This window comes from Oncorhynchus nerka, linkage group LG15 (genome assembly GCF_034236695.1).
Source record: "Oncorhynchus nerka isolate Pitt River linkage group LG15, Oner_Uvic_2.0, whole genome shotgun sequence".
Lineage (NCBI taxonomy): Eukaryota > Metazoa > Chordata > Actinopteri > Salmoniformes > Salmonidae > Oncorhynchus > Oncorhynchus nerka.
Window position 1 is genome coordinate 103,136,723 of NC_088410.1, and position 21,408 is coordinate 103,158,130.

The following is a 21,408-nucleotide window of genomic DNA, read 5'->3' on the forward strand; positions in this document are numbered from 1 at the left end:
AACTAAATGCTTGTGTTTCTAGCTCCAACAGTGCAGTAGTATCTAACTAAATGCTTGTGTTTCTAGCTCCAACAGTGCAGTAATATCTAACTAAATGCTTGTGTTCCTAGCTCCAACAGTGCAGTAATATCTAACTAAATGCTTGTGTTCCTAGCTCCAACAGTGCAGTAATATCTAACTAAATGCTTGTGTTCCTAGCTCCAACAGTGCAGTAATATCTAACTAAATGCTTGTGTTCCTAGCTCCAACAGTGCAGTAATATCTAACTAAATGCTTGTGTTCCTAGCTCCAACAGTGCAGTAAACTAAATGCTTGTGTTCCTAGCTCCAACAGTGCAAATATGCTTGTGTTCCTAGCTCCAACAGTGCAGTAGTATCTAACTAAATGCTTGTGTTCCTAGCTCCAACAGTGCAGTAGTATCTAACTAAATGCTTGTGTTCCTAGCTCCAACAGCTTGCAGCTCCAACAGTAGTCTAACTAAATGCTTGTGTTCCTAGCTCCAACAGTGCAGTAATATCTAACTAAATGCTTGTGTTCCTAGCTCCAACAGTGCAGTAATATCTAACTAAATGCTTGTGTTCCTAGCTCCAACAGTGCAGTAGTATCTAACTAAATGCTTGTGTTCCTAGCTCCAACAGTGCAGTAGTATCTAACTAAATGCTTGTGTTCCTAGCTCCAACAGTGCAGTAGTATCTAACTAAATGTAGCTCTAACTAAATGCTTGTGTTCCTAGCTCCAACAGTGCAGTAATATCTAACTAAATGCTTGTGTTCCTAGCTCCAACAGTGCAGTAATATCTAACTAAATGCTTGTGTTCCTAGCTCCAACAGTGCAGTAGTATCTAACTAAATGCTTGTGTTCCTAACAGTGCAAATGCTTGTGTTCCTAGCTCCAACAGTGCAGTAGTATCTAAATAAATGCTTGTGTTCCTAAACAGTGCAAATGCTTGTGTTCCTAGCTCCAACAGTACAGTAGTATCTAACTAAATGCTTGTGTTCCTAGCTCCAACAGTGCAGTAGTATCTAACTAAATGCTTGTGTTCAGTAACAGTACAGTAACTAACTAAATGCTTGTGTTCCTAGTAATATCTAACTAAATGCTTGTGTTTCTAGCTCCAACAGTAGTAATATCTAACTAAATGCTTGTGTTCCTAGCTCCAACAGTACAGTAATATCTAACTAAATGCTTGTCTTCCTAGCTCCAACAGTGCAGTAATATCTAACTAAATGCTTGTGTTCCTAGCTCCAACAGTGCAGTAATATCTAACTAAATGCTTGTGTTCCTAGCTCCAACAGTACAGTAGTATCTAACTAAATGCTTGTGTTCCTAGCTCCAACAGTATAATATCTAACTAAATGCTTGTGTTCCTAGCTCCAACAGTGCAGTAATATCTAACTAAATGCTTGTGTTTCTAGCTCCAACAGTGCAGTAATATCTAACAATACACAACATATACACACACACCTAAATGTATAAATATTAGGATGAGCTATGTCTGAGTGGCATTGACTAGAATACAGTAGAATATAATATATATACACATGAGATGAGTAAAGCAGTATGTAAACACTATTAAAGGGACTAGTAAGTAAATACAGTAGAATAGAATACAGTATATACATATGAGATGAGTAAAGCAGTATGTAAACACTAAAGTGACTAGTTAGTAAATACAGTAGAATGTAGTATATACACAGATGAAATTAGTAAAGCAGTATGTAAACACTAAAGTGACCAGTGATTCAATGTCGTTCTATATAGATTCTCTTGTTCTATTCATTATTTAAATGTACATGTCATTTCTACTGATGAAGATCCCCCAACCAGTAGTACAACAGGTTTTTCCAGTGTCATTTCCAAAACAATATCAACTCACCTTGAAATGTTGATGCATACAAAACCGGCACACCTTCCTCTTGATGTCTTTCGTAATGTGTCTAGAGGCTGGTAGAAATCCACATTTGGGCTGTAAAACACAAGACAAGAATGAATAAACAAAAGTGAGTCGACGGTGGCTGGTGGATGAGTCGATTTGATTAATCGTTATCCAAACCAAAACGTCTCTTTTCAAGCTCAACACAATCATCCATTTCTTATAATGACTTCCAAAACCCTACGCTCCCAGACTCACTCTTCCCTTATAGCCTGTTCTCAGTAACCTAGGGCCTTACCTATTCATTATACTAGGAGTATCATCAGGTATTTGTCTTTGAAATACTCTGTCAAGTTCGTTTATCCAGGAAATGTCAATTGATTTGAGAACCAGTTCTGTGTTTTGACTCGCTGATCAGTAAAATCCTACTTTTAAAATGACTGTTGTTAATGACATTTTCCGTCGGCCATTGTGTGGCTATCAGGTGAGGACAGCTGGTCATTCATAACAGAAACAAAATAGAGATGTTCCTCTGATCATTCTCATGTTAACAAACCACCTCATCTATAGACCTTATTATCCCTATACAGAGGAGAGACACCTCACCTATAGACATTAATCTATCAGAGGACAGACACCTCACCTATAGACATTAATATATCAGAGGACAGACACCTCACCTATAGACATTAATATATCAGAGGACAGACACCTCACCTGTAGACCTTATTATCCCTATACAGAGAGGAGAGACACCTCACCTATAGACATTAATCTATCAGAGGACAGACACCTCACCTATAGACATTAATCTATCAGAGGACAGACACCTCATCTATAGACCTTATTATCCCTATACAGAGGAGAGACACCTCACCTATAGACATTAATCTATCAGAGGACAGACACCTCACCTGTAGACATTAATCTATCAGAGGACAGACACCTCACCTGTAGACATTAATCTATCAGAGGACAGACACCTCACCTGTAGACATTAATCTATCAGAGGACAGACACCTCACCTGTAGACATTAATCTATCAGAGGACAGACACCTCACCTGTAGACATTAATCTATCAGAGGACAGACACCTCACCTGTAGACATTAATCTATCAGAGGACAGACACCTCACCTGTAGACATTAATCTATCAGAGGACAGACACCTCACCTGTAGACATTAATCTATCAGAGGACAGACACCTCACCTATAGACATTAATATATCAGAGGACAGACACCTCACCCAAAAGACAATATACCGTGCCTTATACCTTAAAGTAAATCAGACCGCTTGACGTTTCACATTTTGTTAAGTTACATAGGGTCGTTGTCCTGTTGGAAGGTGAACCTTCACCCCAGTCGGAGGTCCTGAGTGCTCTGGAGCAGGTTTTCATCAAGGATCTCTGTACTTGGCTCCGTTCTTTCCCTCGATCCTGACTAGTCGCTGAACAACATCCACACAGCGTGATGCTGCCAACACCGTAAGGATGGTGCCAGGTTTCCTCCAGACGTGATGCTGCCAACACCGTAAGGATGGTGCCAGGTTTCCTCCAGACGTGATGCTGCCAACACCGTAAGGATGGTGCCAGGTTTCCTCCAGACGTGATGCTGCCAACACCGTGAGGATGGTGCCAGGTTTCCTCCAGACGTGATGCTGCCAACACCGTGAGGATGGTGCCAGGTTTCCTCCAGACGTGATGCTGCCAACACCGTGAGGATGGTGCCAGGTTTCCTCCAGACGTGATGCTGCCAACACCGTAAGGATGGTGCCAGGTTTCCTCCAGACGTGATGCTGCCAACACCGTAAGGATGGTGCCAGGTTTCCTCCAGACGTGATGCTGCCAACACCGTAAGGATGGTGCCAGGTTTCCTCCAGACGTGATGCTGCCAACACCGTAAGGATGGTGCCAGGTTTCCTCCAGACGTGATGCTGCCAACACCGTAAGGATGGTGCCAGGTTTCCTCCAGACGTGATGCTGCCAACACCGTAAGGATGGTGCCAGGTTTCCTCCAGACGTGATGCTGCCAACACCGTAAGGATGGTGCCAGGTTTCCTCCAGACGTGATGCTGCCAACACCGTAAGGATGGTGCCAGGTTTCCTCCAGACGTGATGCTGCCAACACCGTAAGGATGGTGCCAGGTTTCCTCCAGACGTGATGCTGCCAACACCGTGAGGATGGTGCCAGGTTTCCTCCAGACGTGATGCTGCCAACACCGTGAGGATGGTGCCAGGTTTCCTCCAGACGTGATGCTGCCAACACCGTAAGGATGGTGCCAGGTTTCCTCCAGACGTGATGCTGCCAACACCGTAAGGATGGTGCCAGGTTTCTCCAGACGTGATGCTGCCAACACCGTAAGGATGGTGCCAGGTTTCCTCCAGACGTGATGCTGCCAACACCGTAAGGATGGTGCCAGGTTTCCTCCAGATGTGACGCTTGGCATTCAGGAAAAAGAGTTCAATCTTTGGCCTTCACATGCCATATGGCAAACTCCAAGCGGGCGTTCATGCGCATTTTACTTAAGAGTTGCTTGTGTCTGGCCACTCTAGCAAAAATGCCAAATTGCTCATTAAAATGAATAATTGTCTTGCCTACTAAAAAGGTTCAATTGTAATGTTAAAACGTTGGTGGTGTTGCAGAGATGGTTGTCCTTCTGGAAGGTTCTCCCATCTCCACAGAGGAACTCTGGAGCTCTGTCAGAGTGACCATAAAGGCCTGATTGGTGGAGTGTTGCAGAGATGGTTGTCCTTCTGAAGAACTCTGGTCTGTCAGAGTCCATAAAGGCATTGGTGGAGATGGTTGTCCTCTGGAAGGTTCTCCCATCTCCAGAGGAACTCTGGAGCTCTGTCAGAGTGACCATAAAGGCCTGATTGGTGGAGTGCTGCAGAGATGGTTGTGCCTGGAAGGTTCTCCCATCTCCACAGAGGAACTCTGGTTGTCTCCCCTGATTGGTGGAGATGGTTGTCCTCTGGAAGGTTCTCCCATCTCCACAGAGGAACTCTGGAGCTCTGTCAGAGTGACCATAAAGTGATTGGTGGAGTGCAGAGATGGTTGTGCTTCTGGAAGGTTCTCCCATCTCCACAGAGGAACTCACCTCTGTCAGAGTGACCATGATTGGTGGAGATGGTTGTCAAGATCTCCACAGAGGAACTTGGAGCTCTGTCAGAGTGAACATCGATTCTTGGTCACCTCATCAAGACTTTGGCCAGTTTGGGTGGCCAGCTCTAGGAAGAGTCTTGGTGGTTTTAAACTTCTTCCATTGAAGAATGATGGAGATCACTATGTTCTTGGGGACCTTCAATGCTGTAGAAATGTTTTGTACCCTTCCCCAGATCTGTGCCTCGACACAATCCTGTCTGAGCACTACGGACAATTCCTTCGACCTCGTGGCTTGTTTTTTTGCTCTGACATGCACTGTCAACTGTGGGGCCTTATATAGACATGGGTTTTCCTTTCCAAATCATATCCAATCAATTGAATTTACCACAAGTGGACTCCAATCAAGTTGTGTAAACATCTCAAGGATGATCAATAGGAACAGGATGCACCTGAGCTCAATTTCAAGTCTCATAGCAAAGGGTCTGAATACTTATGTAAATAAGGTAATTCTGTTTTTAATCAATTTGCAAAAATGTCCCAATGTCATTATTATTTTTACATTTTATTTAACCAGGTAAGTCAGTTAAGAACAAATTCTTATTTTCAATGATGGCCTAGGAACAGTGGGTTGCCTGTTCAAGGGCAGAACGACAGATTTGTACCTTGTCAGCTCGGGGGTTTGAACTTGCAACATTCCGGTTACTAGTCCAACGCTCTAACCACTAGGCTACCCTGCCGCCCCATTGTGTTAAGGGGCACTAAATAAGCCAGAGGACAAACAAAAGAAATGGAGGGACTTATTCAAAAAAAAGGTTAAAATAAAGTGAACTGGATGGAAGATGTGAAAAAAAAATGCACCAAATTATTTTTCAATCGTCAACAGAAAGTCTACTAAAGAAAAAGTGTATTGAAACTTGTTACAAATGGAGTCACGCATGATTCACCCAACGATAGTTTGAACGAGGGAGTACTGTAAGCATTTGTTTTCATTTCAGTCGCCAACTCCACTAACAGAAGCAAATTGTATGGATTTCATTTTGTCAGAACAAGAATAGACTGACGAGTTACAGAAGAAAGTGCTTTGTTTCTGGCCATTTTGAGTCTGTAATCGAACCCACAAATGCTGATGCTCCAGATACTCAACTAGTCTAAAGAAGGCCCGTTTTATTGCTTCTTTAATCAGAACAACAGTTTTCAGATGTGCTAACATAATTGCAAAAGGGTTTTCTAATGATCAATTAGCCTTTTAAAATGATAAACTTGGATTAGCTAACACATCGTGCCATTGGAACACAGGAGTGATGGTTGCTGGCCTCTGGGTCTCTGTACACCTATGTAGATATTCCATTGGAACACAGGAGTGATTGTTGCTGATAATGCCTCTGTACGCGTCTATGTAGATATTCCATTGGAACACAGGAGTGATGGTTGCTGATAATGGGCCTCTGTACTCCTATGTAGATATTCCATTGGAACACAGGAGTGATTGTTACTGATAATGGGTCTCTGTACGCCTATGTAGATATTCCATTGGAACACAGGAGTGATGGTTGCTGATAATGGGTCTCTGTACTCCTATGTAGATATTCCATTGGAACACAGGAGTGATGGTTACTGATAATGGGCCTCTGTACGTCTATGTAGATATTCCATTGGAACACAGGAGTGATGGTTGCTGATAATGGGTCTCTGTACTCCTATGTAGATATTCCATTGGAACACAGGAGTGATGGTTACTGATAATGGGCCTCTGTACGCCTATGTAGATATTCCATTGGAACACAGGAGTGATTGTTGCTGGCCTCTGTACGCCTATGTAGATATTCCATTGGAACACAGGAGTGATGGTTGCTGATAATGGGCCTCTGTACGTCTATGTAGATATTCCATTGGAACACAGGAGTGATGGTTACTGATAATGGGTCTCTGTACTCCTATGTAGATATTCCATTGGAACACAGGAGTGATTGTTACTGATAATGGGTCTCTGTACTCCTATGTAGATATTCCATTGGAACACAGGAGTGATGGTTGCTGATAATGGGCCTCTGTACTCCTATGTAGATATTCCATTGGAACACAGGAGTGATGGTTGCTGATAATGGGTCTCTGTACTCCTATGTAGATATTCCATTGGAACACAGGAGTGATGGTTGCTGATAATGGGCCTCTGTACTCCTATGTAGATATTCCATTGGAACACAGGAGTGATGGTTGCTGATAATGGGTCTCTGTACTCCTATGTAGATATTCCATTGGAACACAGGAGTGATGGTTACTGATAATGGGCCTCTGTACGCCTATGTAGATATTCCATTGGAACACAGGAGTGATGGTTACTGATAATGGGCCTCTGTACGCCTATGTAGATATTCCATTGGAACACAGGAGTGATTGTTGCTGGCCTCTGTACGCCTATGTAGATATTCCATTGGAACACAGGAGTGATGGTTGCTGATAATGGGCCTCTGTACGTCTATGTAGATATTCCATTGGAACACAGGAGTGATGGTTACTGATAATGGGTCTCTGTACTCCTATGTAGATATTCCATTGGAACACAGGAGTGATGGTTACTGATAATGGGCCTCTGTACTCCTATGTAGATATTCCATTGGAACACAGGAGTGATGGTTGCTGATAATGGGTCTCTGTACTCCTATGTAGATATTCCATTGTAACACAGGAGTGATGGTTACTGATAATGGGTCTCTGTACTCCTATGTAGATATTCCATTGTAACACAGGAGTGATGGTTACTGATAATGGGCCTCTGTACTCCTATGTAGATATTCCATTGGAACACAGGAGTGATGGTTACTGATAATGGGTCTCTGTACTCCTATGTAGATATTCCATTGGAACACAGGAGTGATGGTTGCTGATAATGGGCCTCTGTACTCCTATGTAGATATTCCATTGGAACACAGGAGTGATGGTTGCTGATAATGGGTCTCTGTACGCCTATGTAGATATTCCATTGGAACACAGGAGTGATGGTTACTGATAATGGGCCTCTGTACTCCTATGTAGATATTCCATTGGAACACAGGAGTGATGGTTACTGATAATGGGCCTCTGTACGCCTATGTAGATATTCCATTGGAACACAGGAGTGATGGTTACTGATAATGGGCCTCTGTACGCCTATGTAGATATTCCATTGGAACACAGGAGTGATGGTTACTGATAATGGGCCTCTGTACGTCTATGTAGATATTCCATTGGAACACAGGAGTGATGGTTACTGATAATGGGCCTCTGTACTCCTATGTAGATATTCCATTGGAACACAGGAGTGATGGTTACTGATAATGGGCCTCTGTACTCCTATGTAGATATTCCATTGGAACACAGGAGTGATGGTTGCTGATAATGGGTCTCTGTACTCCTATGTAGATATTCCATTGGAACACAGGAGTGATGGTTACTGATAATGGGCCTCTGTACTCCTATGTAGATATTCCATTGGAACACAGGAGTGATGGTTACTGATAATGGGTCTCTGTACTCCTATGTAGATATTCCATTGGAACACAGGAGTGATGGTTGCTGATAATGGGCCTCTGTACTCCTATGTAGATATTCCATTGGAACACAGGAGTGATGGTTGCTGATAATGGGCCTCTGTACTCCTATGTAGATATTCCATTGGAACACAGGAGTGATGGTTACTGATAATGGGCCTCTGTACACCTATGTAGATATTCCATTGGAACACAGGAGTGATGGTTACTGATAATGGGCCTCTGTACTCCTATGTAGATATTCCATTGGAACACAGGAGTGATGGTTGCTGATAATGGGCCTCTGTACGTCTATGTAGATATTCCATTGGAACACAGGAGTGATGGTTGCTGATAATGGGTCTCTGTACTCCTATGTAGATATTCCATTGGAACACAGGAGTGATGGTTACTGATAATGGGCCTCTGTACTCCTATGTAGATATTCCATTGGAACACAGGAGTGATGGTTACTGATAATGGGCCTCTGTACTCCTATGTAGATATTCCATTGGAACACAGGAGTGATTGTTGCTGATAATGCCTCTGTACTCCTATGTAGATATTCCATTGGAACACAGGAGTGATGGTTACTGATAATGGGCCTCTGTACTCCTATGTAGATATTCCATTGGAACACAGGAGTGATGGTTACTGATAATGGGCCTCTGTACGCCTATGTAGATATTCCATTGGAACACAGGAGTGATGGTTACTGATAATGGCCTCTGTACTCCTATGTAGATATTCCATTGGAACACAGGAGTGATGGTTACTGATAATGGGTCTCTGTACTCCTATGTAGATATTCCATTGGAACACAGGAGTGATGGTTGCTGATAATGGGCCTCTGTACTCCTATGTAGATATTCCATTGGAACACAGGAGTGATGGTTGCTGATAATGGGTCTCTGTACTCCAATGTCATATTCCATTTAACAATTAATGTGATGGTTACTGAAATGGGTCAAATAAATGTAGATATTTATTGGAACAAGGACATTTACTGATACCCCCAAACCTTGAACGCCTGGTAGATATTCCATTGGAACACAGGAGTGATTGTTGCAAAAAAATGCCTCTGTACGCCTATGTAGAATTCCATTGGAACACAGGAGTGAAGAGACTGATAATGGGCCTCTGTATTCCATGTAGATATTCCATTGGAACACAGGAGTGATGGTTGCTGATAATGGGTCTCTGTACACCTACTATAGATATTCCATTGGAACACAATATGGTTATATAAATGGGCCTCTGTCCCAGCTCTGTAGATATTCCATTGGAACACAGGAGTGATGGTTGCTGATAATGGGCTGTCCATTTGTAGATATTCCATTGGAACACAGGTCCAGGATGGTTACTGATAATGGGCCTCTGTACCCTGGAATATTCCATTGGAACACAGGAGTATTGCTACTGATATTAGGGTCTCTATAGTCAATGTAGATATTCCATTATAAAAAAATCTATTTTAGCAAAAATAGTATTTAATTTATAATTAATGTTATTTTAAATGGACAAATAAAGTGATTATTTATTGAAACAAGGACATTTAAAATATATGGCCCCAAACCTTTGAACGGTGGTGTACCAATTTCATCTAAGGACCAACAAAAAAATGACAGGGACTGTGCCATATAAAATGACAAAGTAGTTGGGAAGAGACTGATGGACCGATTCCATGGGTTTATGGTGCCACGCAAAACCACAGATTCAAAACGTTTTATTTAAATGGAGCTATAAAAATTCTTGACTGGTATGTTGATATAAATGGTGGACACAATGGAGCTCTGCAGATTTTGCTGTTGAAGAGACAGTCATTAGATCATTTATTATGGTGCTGTCCATTTGAGCTGGTTTATGGTCACAGATCCAGGAATGGCTGAAGAATTGCAACATTTACCTGGAACTAACGGAAGATAGTATTGCTATGTGATTAGAAAAGTTATAGAATGGGATAATATAAAAATTATTTTAGCAAAAAACTATTATTTAATTTATAATCTGGAGAAGTTGAGAATGAAAGGTTCTGGTACATTTTGAGAAGCATCAGATGGGAGGGTTAAAATGGATGGCCAATAGAAATCCAAAATGGTGTTAAGAGATAGATGGGAGGGGTTGAATGGAGCTGAAGGGCCTGGATGGTGTTAAGAGATAGATGGGAGGGGTTGAATGGAGCTGAAGGGACTGGATGGTGTTGAGAGATAGATGGGAGGGGCTGAATGGAGCTGAAGGGACTGGATGGTGTTGAGAGATAGATGGGAGGGGTTGAATGGAGCTGAAGGGCCTGGATGGTGTTGAGAGATAGATGGGAGGGGCTGAATGGAGCTGAAGGGACTGGATGGTGTTGAGAGATAGATGGGAGGGGTTGAATGGAGCTGAAGGGACTGGATGGTGTTGAGAGACAGATGGGAGGGGTTGAATGGAGCTGAAGGGTGTTGAGAGACAGATGAGAGGGGCTGAATGGAGCTGAAGGGCTGGAAGGGACTGGATGGTGTTGAGATAGATGGGAGGGGTTGAGGGGAGCTGAAGGGACTGGATGGTGTTGAGAGACAGATGGGAGGGGTTGAATGGAGCTGAAGGGCCTGGATGGTGTTGAGACAGATGAGAGGGGAATGGAGCTGAATGGAGCTGAAGGGACTGGATGGTGTTGAGAGATAGATGGAAGGGGTTGAGGGAGCTGAAGGGCCTGGATGGTGTTCAGAGATAGATGGGAGGGGTTGAATGGAGCTGAAGGGACTGGATGGTGTTGAGAGATAGATGGGAGGGGTTGAATGGAGCTGAAGGGACTGGATGGTGTTGAGAGACAGATGAGAGGGGCTGAATGGAGCTGAAGGGCCTGGATGGTGTTGAGAGATAGATGGGAGGGGTTGAATGGAGCTGAAGGGAGCTGGATGGTGTTAAGAGATAGATGGGAGGGGTTGAATGGAGCTGAAGGGAGCTGGATGGTGTTAAGAGATAGATGGGAGGGACAAATAAGAAATGTAAAACATACAGATCTGTAAAATGTATATAGTTTCAGCAATTGTGAAATAGCACAGTTAAAAATAGAAATCAACTGTATCGACATCAGAAATAGAGGAATGACTAAAAACAAAATATAACTACTGTAAAATAGATTGTGTCTGTAAAATGTGTATAAGATGTATAAACTGAAGGTAGAAGCCTAAGTGTTACCGTGTATTAGTTTACTCCAATTGGGGGAAGGGTGGTAGGGTTTTTTGGGGAATAATAAAAGGTATATTCTTTTTTAAATTTTATATTCACACACCAAAACTATATCGGGGATTGGAAATGATGCAGACGATTACATTGATAGAAGCTACATTCGAGCCACAATATTAAAGCTGATCACCCCCTGAAAGGGGTAGGAATACTCTGCGAAGGTTGTGTTTGATAGAGATAGTTACAACACTGTGTAATATATATATATATATATAACACAGTGTTGTAACTATATATATATATATACACACACACTCATAATGACATTTGAAATGTCTTTCTTCTTTAGGAAACTTCTGTGAGTGTACTGTTCAGTTTATTTCCCTTTTGAGTATTATCAACTTCACCTTGTTTTGGCAACGCTATCATACGTTTCCCATGCCAATACAGCCACCTGGGTTTGATAGACATACACAGTTTACACCGACTCATTCCAGGGTTTTTCTTTATTTGTACTATTTTCTAAATTGTAGAATAAATAGTGAAGACATGAGAACTATGTAAGTGTTAAACAAATCAAAATATATTTGCGATTTTTCAAAAGAGCCAACCTTTGCCTTTATTTGAGAGCTTTGCACACTCTGGGCATTCTCTCAACCAGCTTCACCTGGAATGCTTTTCCAAGAGTCTTGAAGTGAGAATGCTTAACACTTCCAAGAGTCTTGAGAGATGAGAAGACTGGACCTGTACCTATTCTCTAACAGAGATGAGAAGACTCTGTACCTTATTCTCTATACAGAGATGAGAAGACTGATACGGTACCTTAATCTCTATACAGAGATGAGAAGACTGCGACTGTACCTTAATCTCTATACAGAGATGAGAAGACTGCGACTGTACCTTATTCTCTATACAGAGATGAGAAGACTGCGACTGTACCTTAATCTCTATACAGAGATGAGAAGACTGCGACTGTACCTTATTCTCTGCAGAGAGAGAAGACAGGAGGTACCTTAATCTCTATACAGAGATGAGAAGACTGCGGCACATCCACTCTATACGAGATGAGAAGACTCCATCACTTTGTCTCTATACAGAGATGAGAAGACTGCCATGACATGGAACACACAGACAGATGGGTTGTTATAACACATTCATAACACACGGGCTTTGGAGACAACATTCTATAAACACAAATGTACAGTCGGAGACATTAGGGGCAGGGCAGACATTACCAGACTCCATCATTTGTCAGCCTGGCTGACATGGAACAAAGACAGATTTATAACACATTCCTAACACACCGTGTTGGAGACATGTCATTTCTATAAACACAAATGTTGTCGGAACATGTCATTTCCTCCTCCATTTAGCCTGTGTTGACAAAAAATTAAACTCAATGGAGAATGTCATTTCCTCCTCCACCGTGTTGCGGAACATGTCATTTCCTCCTCCACCGTGTTGCGGAATATGTCATTTCCTCCTCCACCGTGTTGCGGAACATGTCATTTCCTCCTCCACCGTGTTGCGGAACATGTCATTTCCTCCTCCACCGTGTTGCGGAACATGTCATTTCCTCCTCCACCGTGTTGCGGAACATGTCATTTCCTCCTCCACCGTGTTGCGGAACATGTCATTTCCTCCTCCACCGTGTTTCCTCCTCCCACCGTGTTGCGGAACATGTCATTTCCTCCTCCACCGTGTTGCGGAACATGTCATTTCCTCCTCCACCGTGTTGCGGAACATGTCATTTCCTCCTCCACCGTGTTGCGGAACATGTCATTTCCTCCTCCACCGTGTTGCGGAACATGTCATTTCCTCCTCCACCGTGTTGCGGAACATGTGTTGCGGAACATGTCATTTCCTCCTCCACCGTGTTGTGTTGGAACATGTCATTTCCTCCTCCACCGTGTTGCGGAACATGTCATTTCCTCCTCCACCGTGTTGCGGAACATGTCATTTCCTCCTCCACCGTGTTGCAGAATATGTCATTTCCTCCTCCACTGTGTTGCGGAATATGTCATTTCCTCCTCCACTGTGTTGTGGAATATGTCATTTCCTCCTCCACCGTGTTGCGGAATATGTCATTTCCTCCTCCACCGTGTTGCGGAATATGTCATTTCCTCCTCCACTGTGTTGTGGAAACTGTGTCCCAAAACATAACCTTATTTCCTTCATCGTACACTGCTTTTGATTGAATGAGCCAGAGGAAAGGACTGCCTCCTTGCGACTGCAGAACAAAGAGCTGAAACCTCCACATTATAGACATACGCATAGTCATCAACTGAAAAACATTCTACAGTCGCAAAGGAGGCAGTCCTTTCTTCTGGCTCAATCAATCAAAAGCAGTGTACGATGAAGGAAATAAGGTTCTGTTCTGGGACGCAGGTTGTTTCCACAACACAGTGGAGGAGGAAATTACATTTCATGATAAAACCCGAAATATGTCAAACCCTGATAATAAAGTAAAGAAAACAAGTACCTGGCCTTTCCTGCTGGACCTTCAATGACAGCTGGCGGACAAAGTCTAATGGGAGCTTCACAGCCTCCTGCAACAAGATCGAATAACTGATTAATTCATCTATATCATGAACCTATCATGAACCTATCATGAACCTATCAGGGAAAATAAGAACTGACGATAACCTCAAGTTTAACCTCTTCCTTCTACCCTCTACTTTTTTGAACATTCTGTTAAAAATCGCGCAACATTTCAGCGCCCTGCTACTCATGCCAGGAATATAGTATATGCATTTGCTTAGTCTGTGTGGATAGAAAACACTCAGACGTTTATAAAACTGGTTAAATCACTGCTGTGGCTTTACCAGAACGGCATTTACATCGAAAAGCACAGGAAAAACTGATCACTGAAAATGGGAAAATATATCCATGCGCTACTTGAACCCATTGATAAAGGTGAACCACAATTAATTGACTGAGGTTGCAGTACCTACAGCTTCCACACGGTGTCTAGAGTCTTGTCATTTCCCTTCGAGTTTTTTTCTTGGTCAAACACATGCAGGGCACCGTATCTCCTCAGGTCTAGGACCGGATATTTTCGTTGAGTTTCTAGCCGGACATTTTTCCAGACGGACAGCTAATGATCTTTACATCGCCTCCTGATGAATTTTATCGCTTATTAACGTTTACTAATACCTAAAGTTGCATTACAAACGTATTTCGAAGTGTTTTGTGAAAGTTTATCGTCGACTTTTTGAATTTTAAAAAATGACGTTACGTTTTGAAACAATGTTTTTTTCGTTTATCACACAGTCTCCATATAACGATATCTAGGCTTTATATGGACCGATTTAATCGAAATAAAGACCCAAATAGTGTTTATGGGACATCTAGGAGTGCCAACAAAGAAGATGGTGAAAGGTAATGAATGTTTTCTATTTTATTGTGCGGTTTGTGTAACGCCGAAATGCTAATTATTTTGTTTACGTCCCCTGTGGGTCTTTTTGGGTGTTACATGCTATCAGATAATAGCTTCTCATGCTTTCGCCGAAAAGCATTTTAAAAATCTGACTTGTTGCCTGGATTCACAACGAGTGTAGCTTTAATTCGATACCCTGCATGTGTATTTTAATGAACTTTTGAGTTTTAACTAATACTATTAGCATTTAGCGTAGCGCATTTGCATTTCCAGAGCTCTAGTTGGGACGCAAGCGTCCCGAGTAGAAGCAACAGGTTAAACTATTTGACTGCCAAATGAAACTAATAAAGTACTTCCATTTCAACAAACTACCGCTACCACGCTAAGGGCGTGACGCGACACCGCTACCACGCTAACGGCGTGACGCGACACCGCTACCACGCTAACGGCGTGACGCGACACCGCTACCACGCTAATGGTAGGGTAGCCTAGTGGTTAGTGTTGGACTTGTAACCGAAAGGTTGCAGTTTTGAATCCCTGAGCTGACAAGGTACAAATCTGTCCTTCTGCCCCTGAACAGGCAGTTAACCCACTGTTCCTAGGCCGTCATAGAAAATAATGCTAATGGCATTACATGACATGACACCGCTACCATGCTAATGGCATGACACCGCTACCATGCTAATGGCATGACACCGCTACCATGCTAATGGCATGACACCGCTACCATGCTAATGGCATGACACCGCTACCATGCTAATGGAATTACATGACACCGCTACCATGCTAATGGAATTACATGACACCGCTACCATGCTAATGGCATGACACCGCTACCATGCTAATGGAATGACACCGCTACCATGCTAATGGAATTACATGACACCGCTACCATGCTAATGGCATGACACCGCTACCATGCTAATGAAATTACATGACACCGCTACATGCTAATGGAATTACATGACACCGCTACCATGCTAATGGAATTACATGACACCGCTACCATGCTAATGGAATTACATGACACCGCTACCATGCTAATGGAATTACATGACACCGCTACCATGCTAATGGAATTACATGACACCGCTACCATGCTAATGGAATTACATGACACCGCTACCATGCTAATGGAATTACATGACACCGCTACCATGCTAATGGAATTTCATGACACCGCTACCATGCTAATGGAATTACATGACACCGCTACCATGCTAATGAAATTACATGACATGACACCGCTACCATGCTAATGGAATTACATGACATGACACCGCTACCATGCTAATGGAATTACATGACATGACACCGCTACCATGCTAATGGAATTACATGACATGACACCGCTACCATGCTAATGGAATTACATGACACCGCTACCATGCTAATGGCATGACATGACACCGCTAACATGCTAATGGCATTACATGACATCGTTAACATGCTAATGGAATTACATGACACCGCTAACATGCTAATGGCATTACATGACATGACACCGCTAACATGCTAATGGCATTACATGACATGACACCGCTAACATGCTAATGGCATTACATGACATCGTTAACATGCTAATGGTATTATATGACATCGTTAACATGCTAATGGTATTATATGACATCGTTAACATGCTAATGGTATTATATGACATCGTTAACATGCTAATGGCATTACAGGAGTCGGTTAACAAATGGGGGAAAAGGCAACATGCTGTTTGCAACAATATGGTTCTCTTACTCCATTGTGGACGAATTTCTCCCCCAGCAGTGGCTTCATGACATTTTGACTATAGTCAACTATGTTCTGTATGTGGAGGAAAGCTTGATCTGTTGTCTGGAAGAGAAGAAAAGAAATTAGGTTGATGTGACATCCCGAGTGTGTTCATGTTTCTATGGATGATGCATACTTGTGTTTGCGGCTTCGCTTGCTTGGTTGATACAAGCAGTCAATGAAAGCCTTTAACTCCAAGTTGGACCTTCGGGCCTTGTTAAGATAAATATCTTGGATCAGCTTCCCTTTCCCCATTAGAGGATGAAATGTAAAACTGACCCAGGATCAGCATCTAGGGCCAACTTCACCCTAGCCTGGCTCCCACCAGTGCTGATTTCCAAAACCCAAATGTATATCAAATTCCTTTGAAATTATCACAAGGAGTTTATTCATTTATTTATCCAACCTTTAACTAGGAAAATCAGTTATGAACCAATTATTTTCACCCTGGCCAAACCCGGACAACACTGGGCCAATTGTACGCAGCCCTACGGGACTCCCATCCACGGCCAGATGTGATACAGCCTGGATTCGAACCAGGGACTACAGTGTCTTAGACCACTGCGCCACTCGGTAGCCCAATTGAGTTGTTGATTAACCATAAACACCATAACCATAAACACACTAAACGTTTCCCAGAATAAACCAGTCCAAGACATATGGTAGTACATTTGTTACTATGCAAGTTACGGTTGGAATGTCTATGAACTAACAAGTCTACATACTAATGGGACAACTTTTACTCACCTTAGGTGAGTTTTCAGCATCTTCTGTAGAATACTTCAGTAGCCGAAGGACTCTGGCGTGCTAGATAGGAAAGAGAGAGTTGTTAGATACAACAACATTGTGAATCTTATTTATAAATACGGTGGAGTAAAAATGTATTTGCTGAAACCCACTTGATAACAGCAAGGTTAGATAGATAACTAGCTCGTTTGACTTCCAAGGGTAGCTTGTCAGCTAAGTTAGCAACTGGTGTGGAAAAGTACAAGAATTAGATGACTTCTAGGGAAACTATCTTGTAGCAAATAAAGCAAACAATATTTAACTTTCCACTGTTAGACATGGGCGGCGTCAGACAACTTGGCCAGCTAGCTATTAGCTATAAGCTTACTAATGTTAGCTAGTTAGCTGCATATGCTACTGTTGCTAAATAGCTCACCTGAACATGAGAAACCACTAGGCTTTTGTTGCCCTCGCCGTGGTATTTCCAGTCGTTCTCGTCCATTTTATCCAGTTCCATAACACAACTGTGCGATGTACTAAAATGTATCGCTGTATAAACTCCAACAACTTTCCAAGGCCAACACACCACAAGTTCCGATGCTGTAACAATTACTTCAGCTACTGACACCAAGACAGTGACACCACAGATGGTTAATTACTTTACAAAAAAAAAAAAAAAGATTTGCCGCAACGACGGCTTTCTGGAGGAAGTCCCGCCCACAGATTTCTTCTTCTTCTTCGGTGAGGTTTAACGACGGTTCATTACCGCCCCCAAATGAGGTATAGTACATTACATTTAGTGATACAACATGGTATAGGAGAGCCGGATTTTTTTTTTTTTTTACACGAATACAATAAAAATATACATTTATTTTTAATTACCCTTCCAACTAACCCTATACTCATTAAATCTCATCACCTTATTCTACTACTTTAACCCAATCTGATCATACCCCAGGCCAATGACCTGAGAGGACGGGACACCCCTCAACACACCCTGTAAATCATCTGAAGTTAAATTTCATACTCCCAAGTACTTCTCTGCAGCTGCCACCACATCATCCATTTTCTGTGACTTACGCTCAACCTCTGCGGTACAGTTGATAACCATTGCTATGAACACCATACAGTAAGCCAACCTTACTGAGGCCCTCAGTTCTGGAACAGATTTTATATTCACAGGGATCCTCTCAGAATACCTCACCGTTGATCCATCCTCCTCTACTTTCTTCAATGCCTCAGCATACAGTACAACACCTTCTGTACTACTCTGACCATGGCCACCTCAACCTGCCTCTCTCGCACAGGACACCTCCGATCCTCTGCAACAAACTGAAATGGTCTGAAATCCATTCGGGCTGTATCACCGCCTGGTACGGCAACCGCTCCGCCCACAACCATAAGGCTCTCCAGAGGGTAGTGTGGTCTGCACAACGCATCACCGGGGGCAAACTACCTGGCCTCCAGGACACCTACACCACCCGATGTCACAGGAAGGCCAAAAAGATCATCAAGGACAACAACCACCCGAGCCACTGCCTGTTCAACCCGCTATCATCCAGAAGGCGAGGTCAGTACATGTGCATCAAAGCTGGGACCGAGAGACTGAAAAACAGCTTCTATCTCAAGACCATCAGACTGTTAAACAGCCACCACTAACATTGAGTGGCTGCTGCCAACATACTGACTCAAATCTCTAGCCACTATGTTAACCAAGGGGTTTGCACATGTAACATCAGTAGGGTAGAGAGAGGAAAAAGGGGGGGAAGAGGTATTTATGACTGTCATAAACCTACCCCCCCAGGCCAACGTCATGACAGCACCTAGAACACCGCAGTGGATTGGGCACAAAACTCTAACAGCATAACTCATATATCCTAACATTACTTTATAGCAGTGAATGTCATCTATTAATTTACTCATAGTCACCTTTCCAATTTTGCTTTACCTCACTAAACTAGACATTAGTTGGCATCCTGAAAGAATATGGGACTGGCCTGAACAAAAAGAGATGAAATAACAGCACTTACAGTTGACCGGGCAGCTCTTGCAGGGCAGAAATTTGACAAACTAATTTGTCAAATTTCTGCCCTGCAAGAGCTGCCCCGGTCAACTGTAAGTGCTGTTATTTCATCTCTTTTTGTTCAGGCCAGTCCCATATTCTTTCAGGATGCCAACTAATGTCTAGTTTAGTGAGGTAAAGCAAAATTTAATCAGCGTATGCACAGAGATACCGTGATGAGATCGAGGCCCATTGTTGTGCCATTCATCCGCCGCCATCACCTCATGTTTCAGCATGATAACGCACAGCCCCATGTCACAAGGATCTGTACACAATTCCTGAAAGCTGAAAATGTCCCAGTTCTTCCATGGCCTGCATACTCACCAAACATGTCACCCATTGAGCATGTTCGGGATGCTCTGGATCGACGTGTATGACAGCGTGTTCCAGTTCCCGCCAGTATCCAGCAACTTCGCACAGCCATTGAAGAGAAGTGGGGAAACATTCCACAGGCCACAATCACCAGCCTGATCAACTCTATGTGAAGGAGATGCGTCGTGCTGCATGAGGTACATGGTGGTCACACCAGATACTGACTGGTTTTCTGATCCACGCCCTTACCTTCTTTTTCTTTTTTAAGGTATCCATGACAAACAGATGCATATCTGTATTCCCATTCATGTGAAATCCATAGATTAGGTACTATTGAAATTGTTGCATGTTGCATTTATATTTTTGTTCAGTGTACAATATTTCAGTGATACTTCTTTGCTGATAAACCTATTCTATGCCATGTTATTGCCCTATTCGGACGGGTATTACTGGAGACGCACGTGCGTTATTCCACAGGACTATTCACACAGGATTAGTTAGTCTCTCCAAACTGCCCCCTGTAATTCTTAATATTTTCAAATTGAATTGACACTTATGACGGAAGCTTGGAGGTTTTTCCCATGTAGGCGTGAAGATATTTCCATGTCTAGGACTATTCAGATGGGGTGGCACAGGATTACTAGTTTGTTCAAACCCCTGAGCTGACCAAACTGCCCCAGTTAACCCACTGTAATTCTTGAAAATAAGAATTTGTTCTTAACTGACTTGCCTGGTTAAATAAAGGTATAAAAATTTTTTTCAAATTGAAAGTGTGATCTAATCATTATTTCAGCGATCCATCCATTCCTTCCTGATAACAATACCACTCATCCAGACACAGAACCATATTTACACTGGACTGTGTTTATGGATGAGAAAGAGAACCATTTCCAATAAGTTTAGCAGGGATTGTGCTGACAGGAACCTTGGAGGTTTTTTTTCCCACCCTGTTCGTGGAGGCGTCCTGTAAGATATTTACCATCCTGTAGTTTTCATGTCTAGACCATCCTGCACTGATAACTGGTGTTTGGCTGCCAGATGGTGTCCCCACAATATTTAAATTGATGAAGTGTGATCCTAATCATTATTTCAGCGATCCATCCATGGTACACGTCCTTCCTGCCAAATTAAACTGATGCAATTGTCAATATTCAACTTCTATTCACTGGCACAATGAAGAAAAGCTTAGCCATACTCATTGATCGCCTAATAAATACTTTATTATACTTTTGGTGAATTTACGAGGCATTGCTAGTCAAGACATTGCTCGATACATATGACCAACTTATAGCCTATGCGCACGGTTCTGACTGTCTGCCCCGATCCGCTCTCTTCCTCGCCTGCTCCTCTGTCCCTTGGCCAGCAACATACCACCCTGCATCACACTACTGGTTTGCCTCTGAAGCTAAGCAGGGTTGGTCCTTGCCAGACTCTGGATGGGAGACCAGATGCTGCTGGAAGTTGTGTTGGAGGGCCAGTAGGGAGGCATTCTCCCCTCTG

The 21,408-nt window shown here is 42.8% G+C and overlaps 1 protein-coding gene across 1 annotated transcript in view; it reads right to left on the reverse strand.

Moving 5' to 3' along the window:
• The window catches only part of LOC115127830 (inositol-pentakisphosphate 2-kinase-like), a 34,305-nt gene extending 16,099 nt beyond the window's left edge, over positions 1–18,206 (reverse strand). Inside the window, exons 1-6 of the mRNA XM_065000753.1 lie at positions 17,971–18,206; positions 17,556–17,615; positions 16,776–16,871; positions 14,133–14,199; positions 12,629–12,636; positions 1,877–2,113 (exon numbers count right to left, since the gene is read on the reverse strand). Coding sequence (XP_064856825.1) covers positions 1,877–2,113; positions 12,629–12,636; positions 14,133–14,199; positions 16,776–16,871; positions 17,556–17,615; positions 17,971–18,051 — 549 coding nt within the window. The 5' untranslated portion in view covers positions 18,052–18,206. The remainder of the gene's footprint in view (positions 1–1,876; positions 2,114–12,628; positions 12,637–14,132; positions 14,200–16,775; positions 16,872–17,555; positions 17,616–17,970) is intronic.
• Between the last annotated feature and the right edge of the window lie 3,202 nt (positions 18,207–21,408).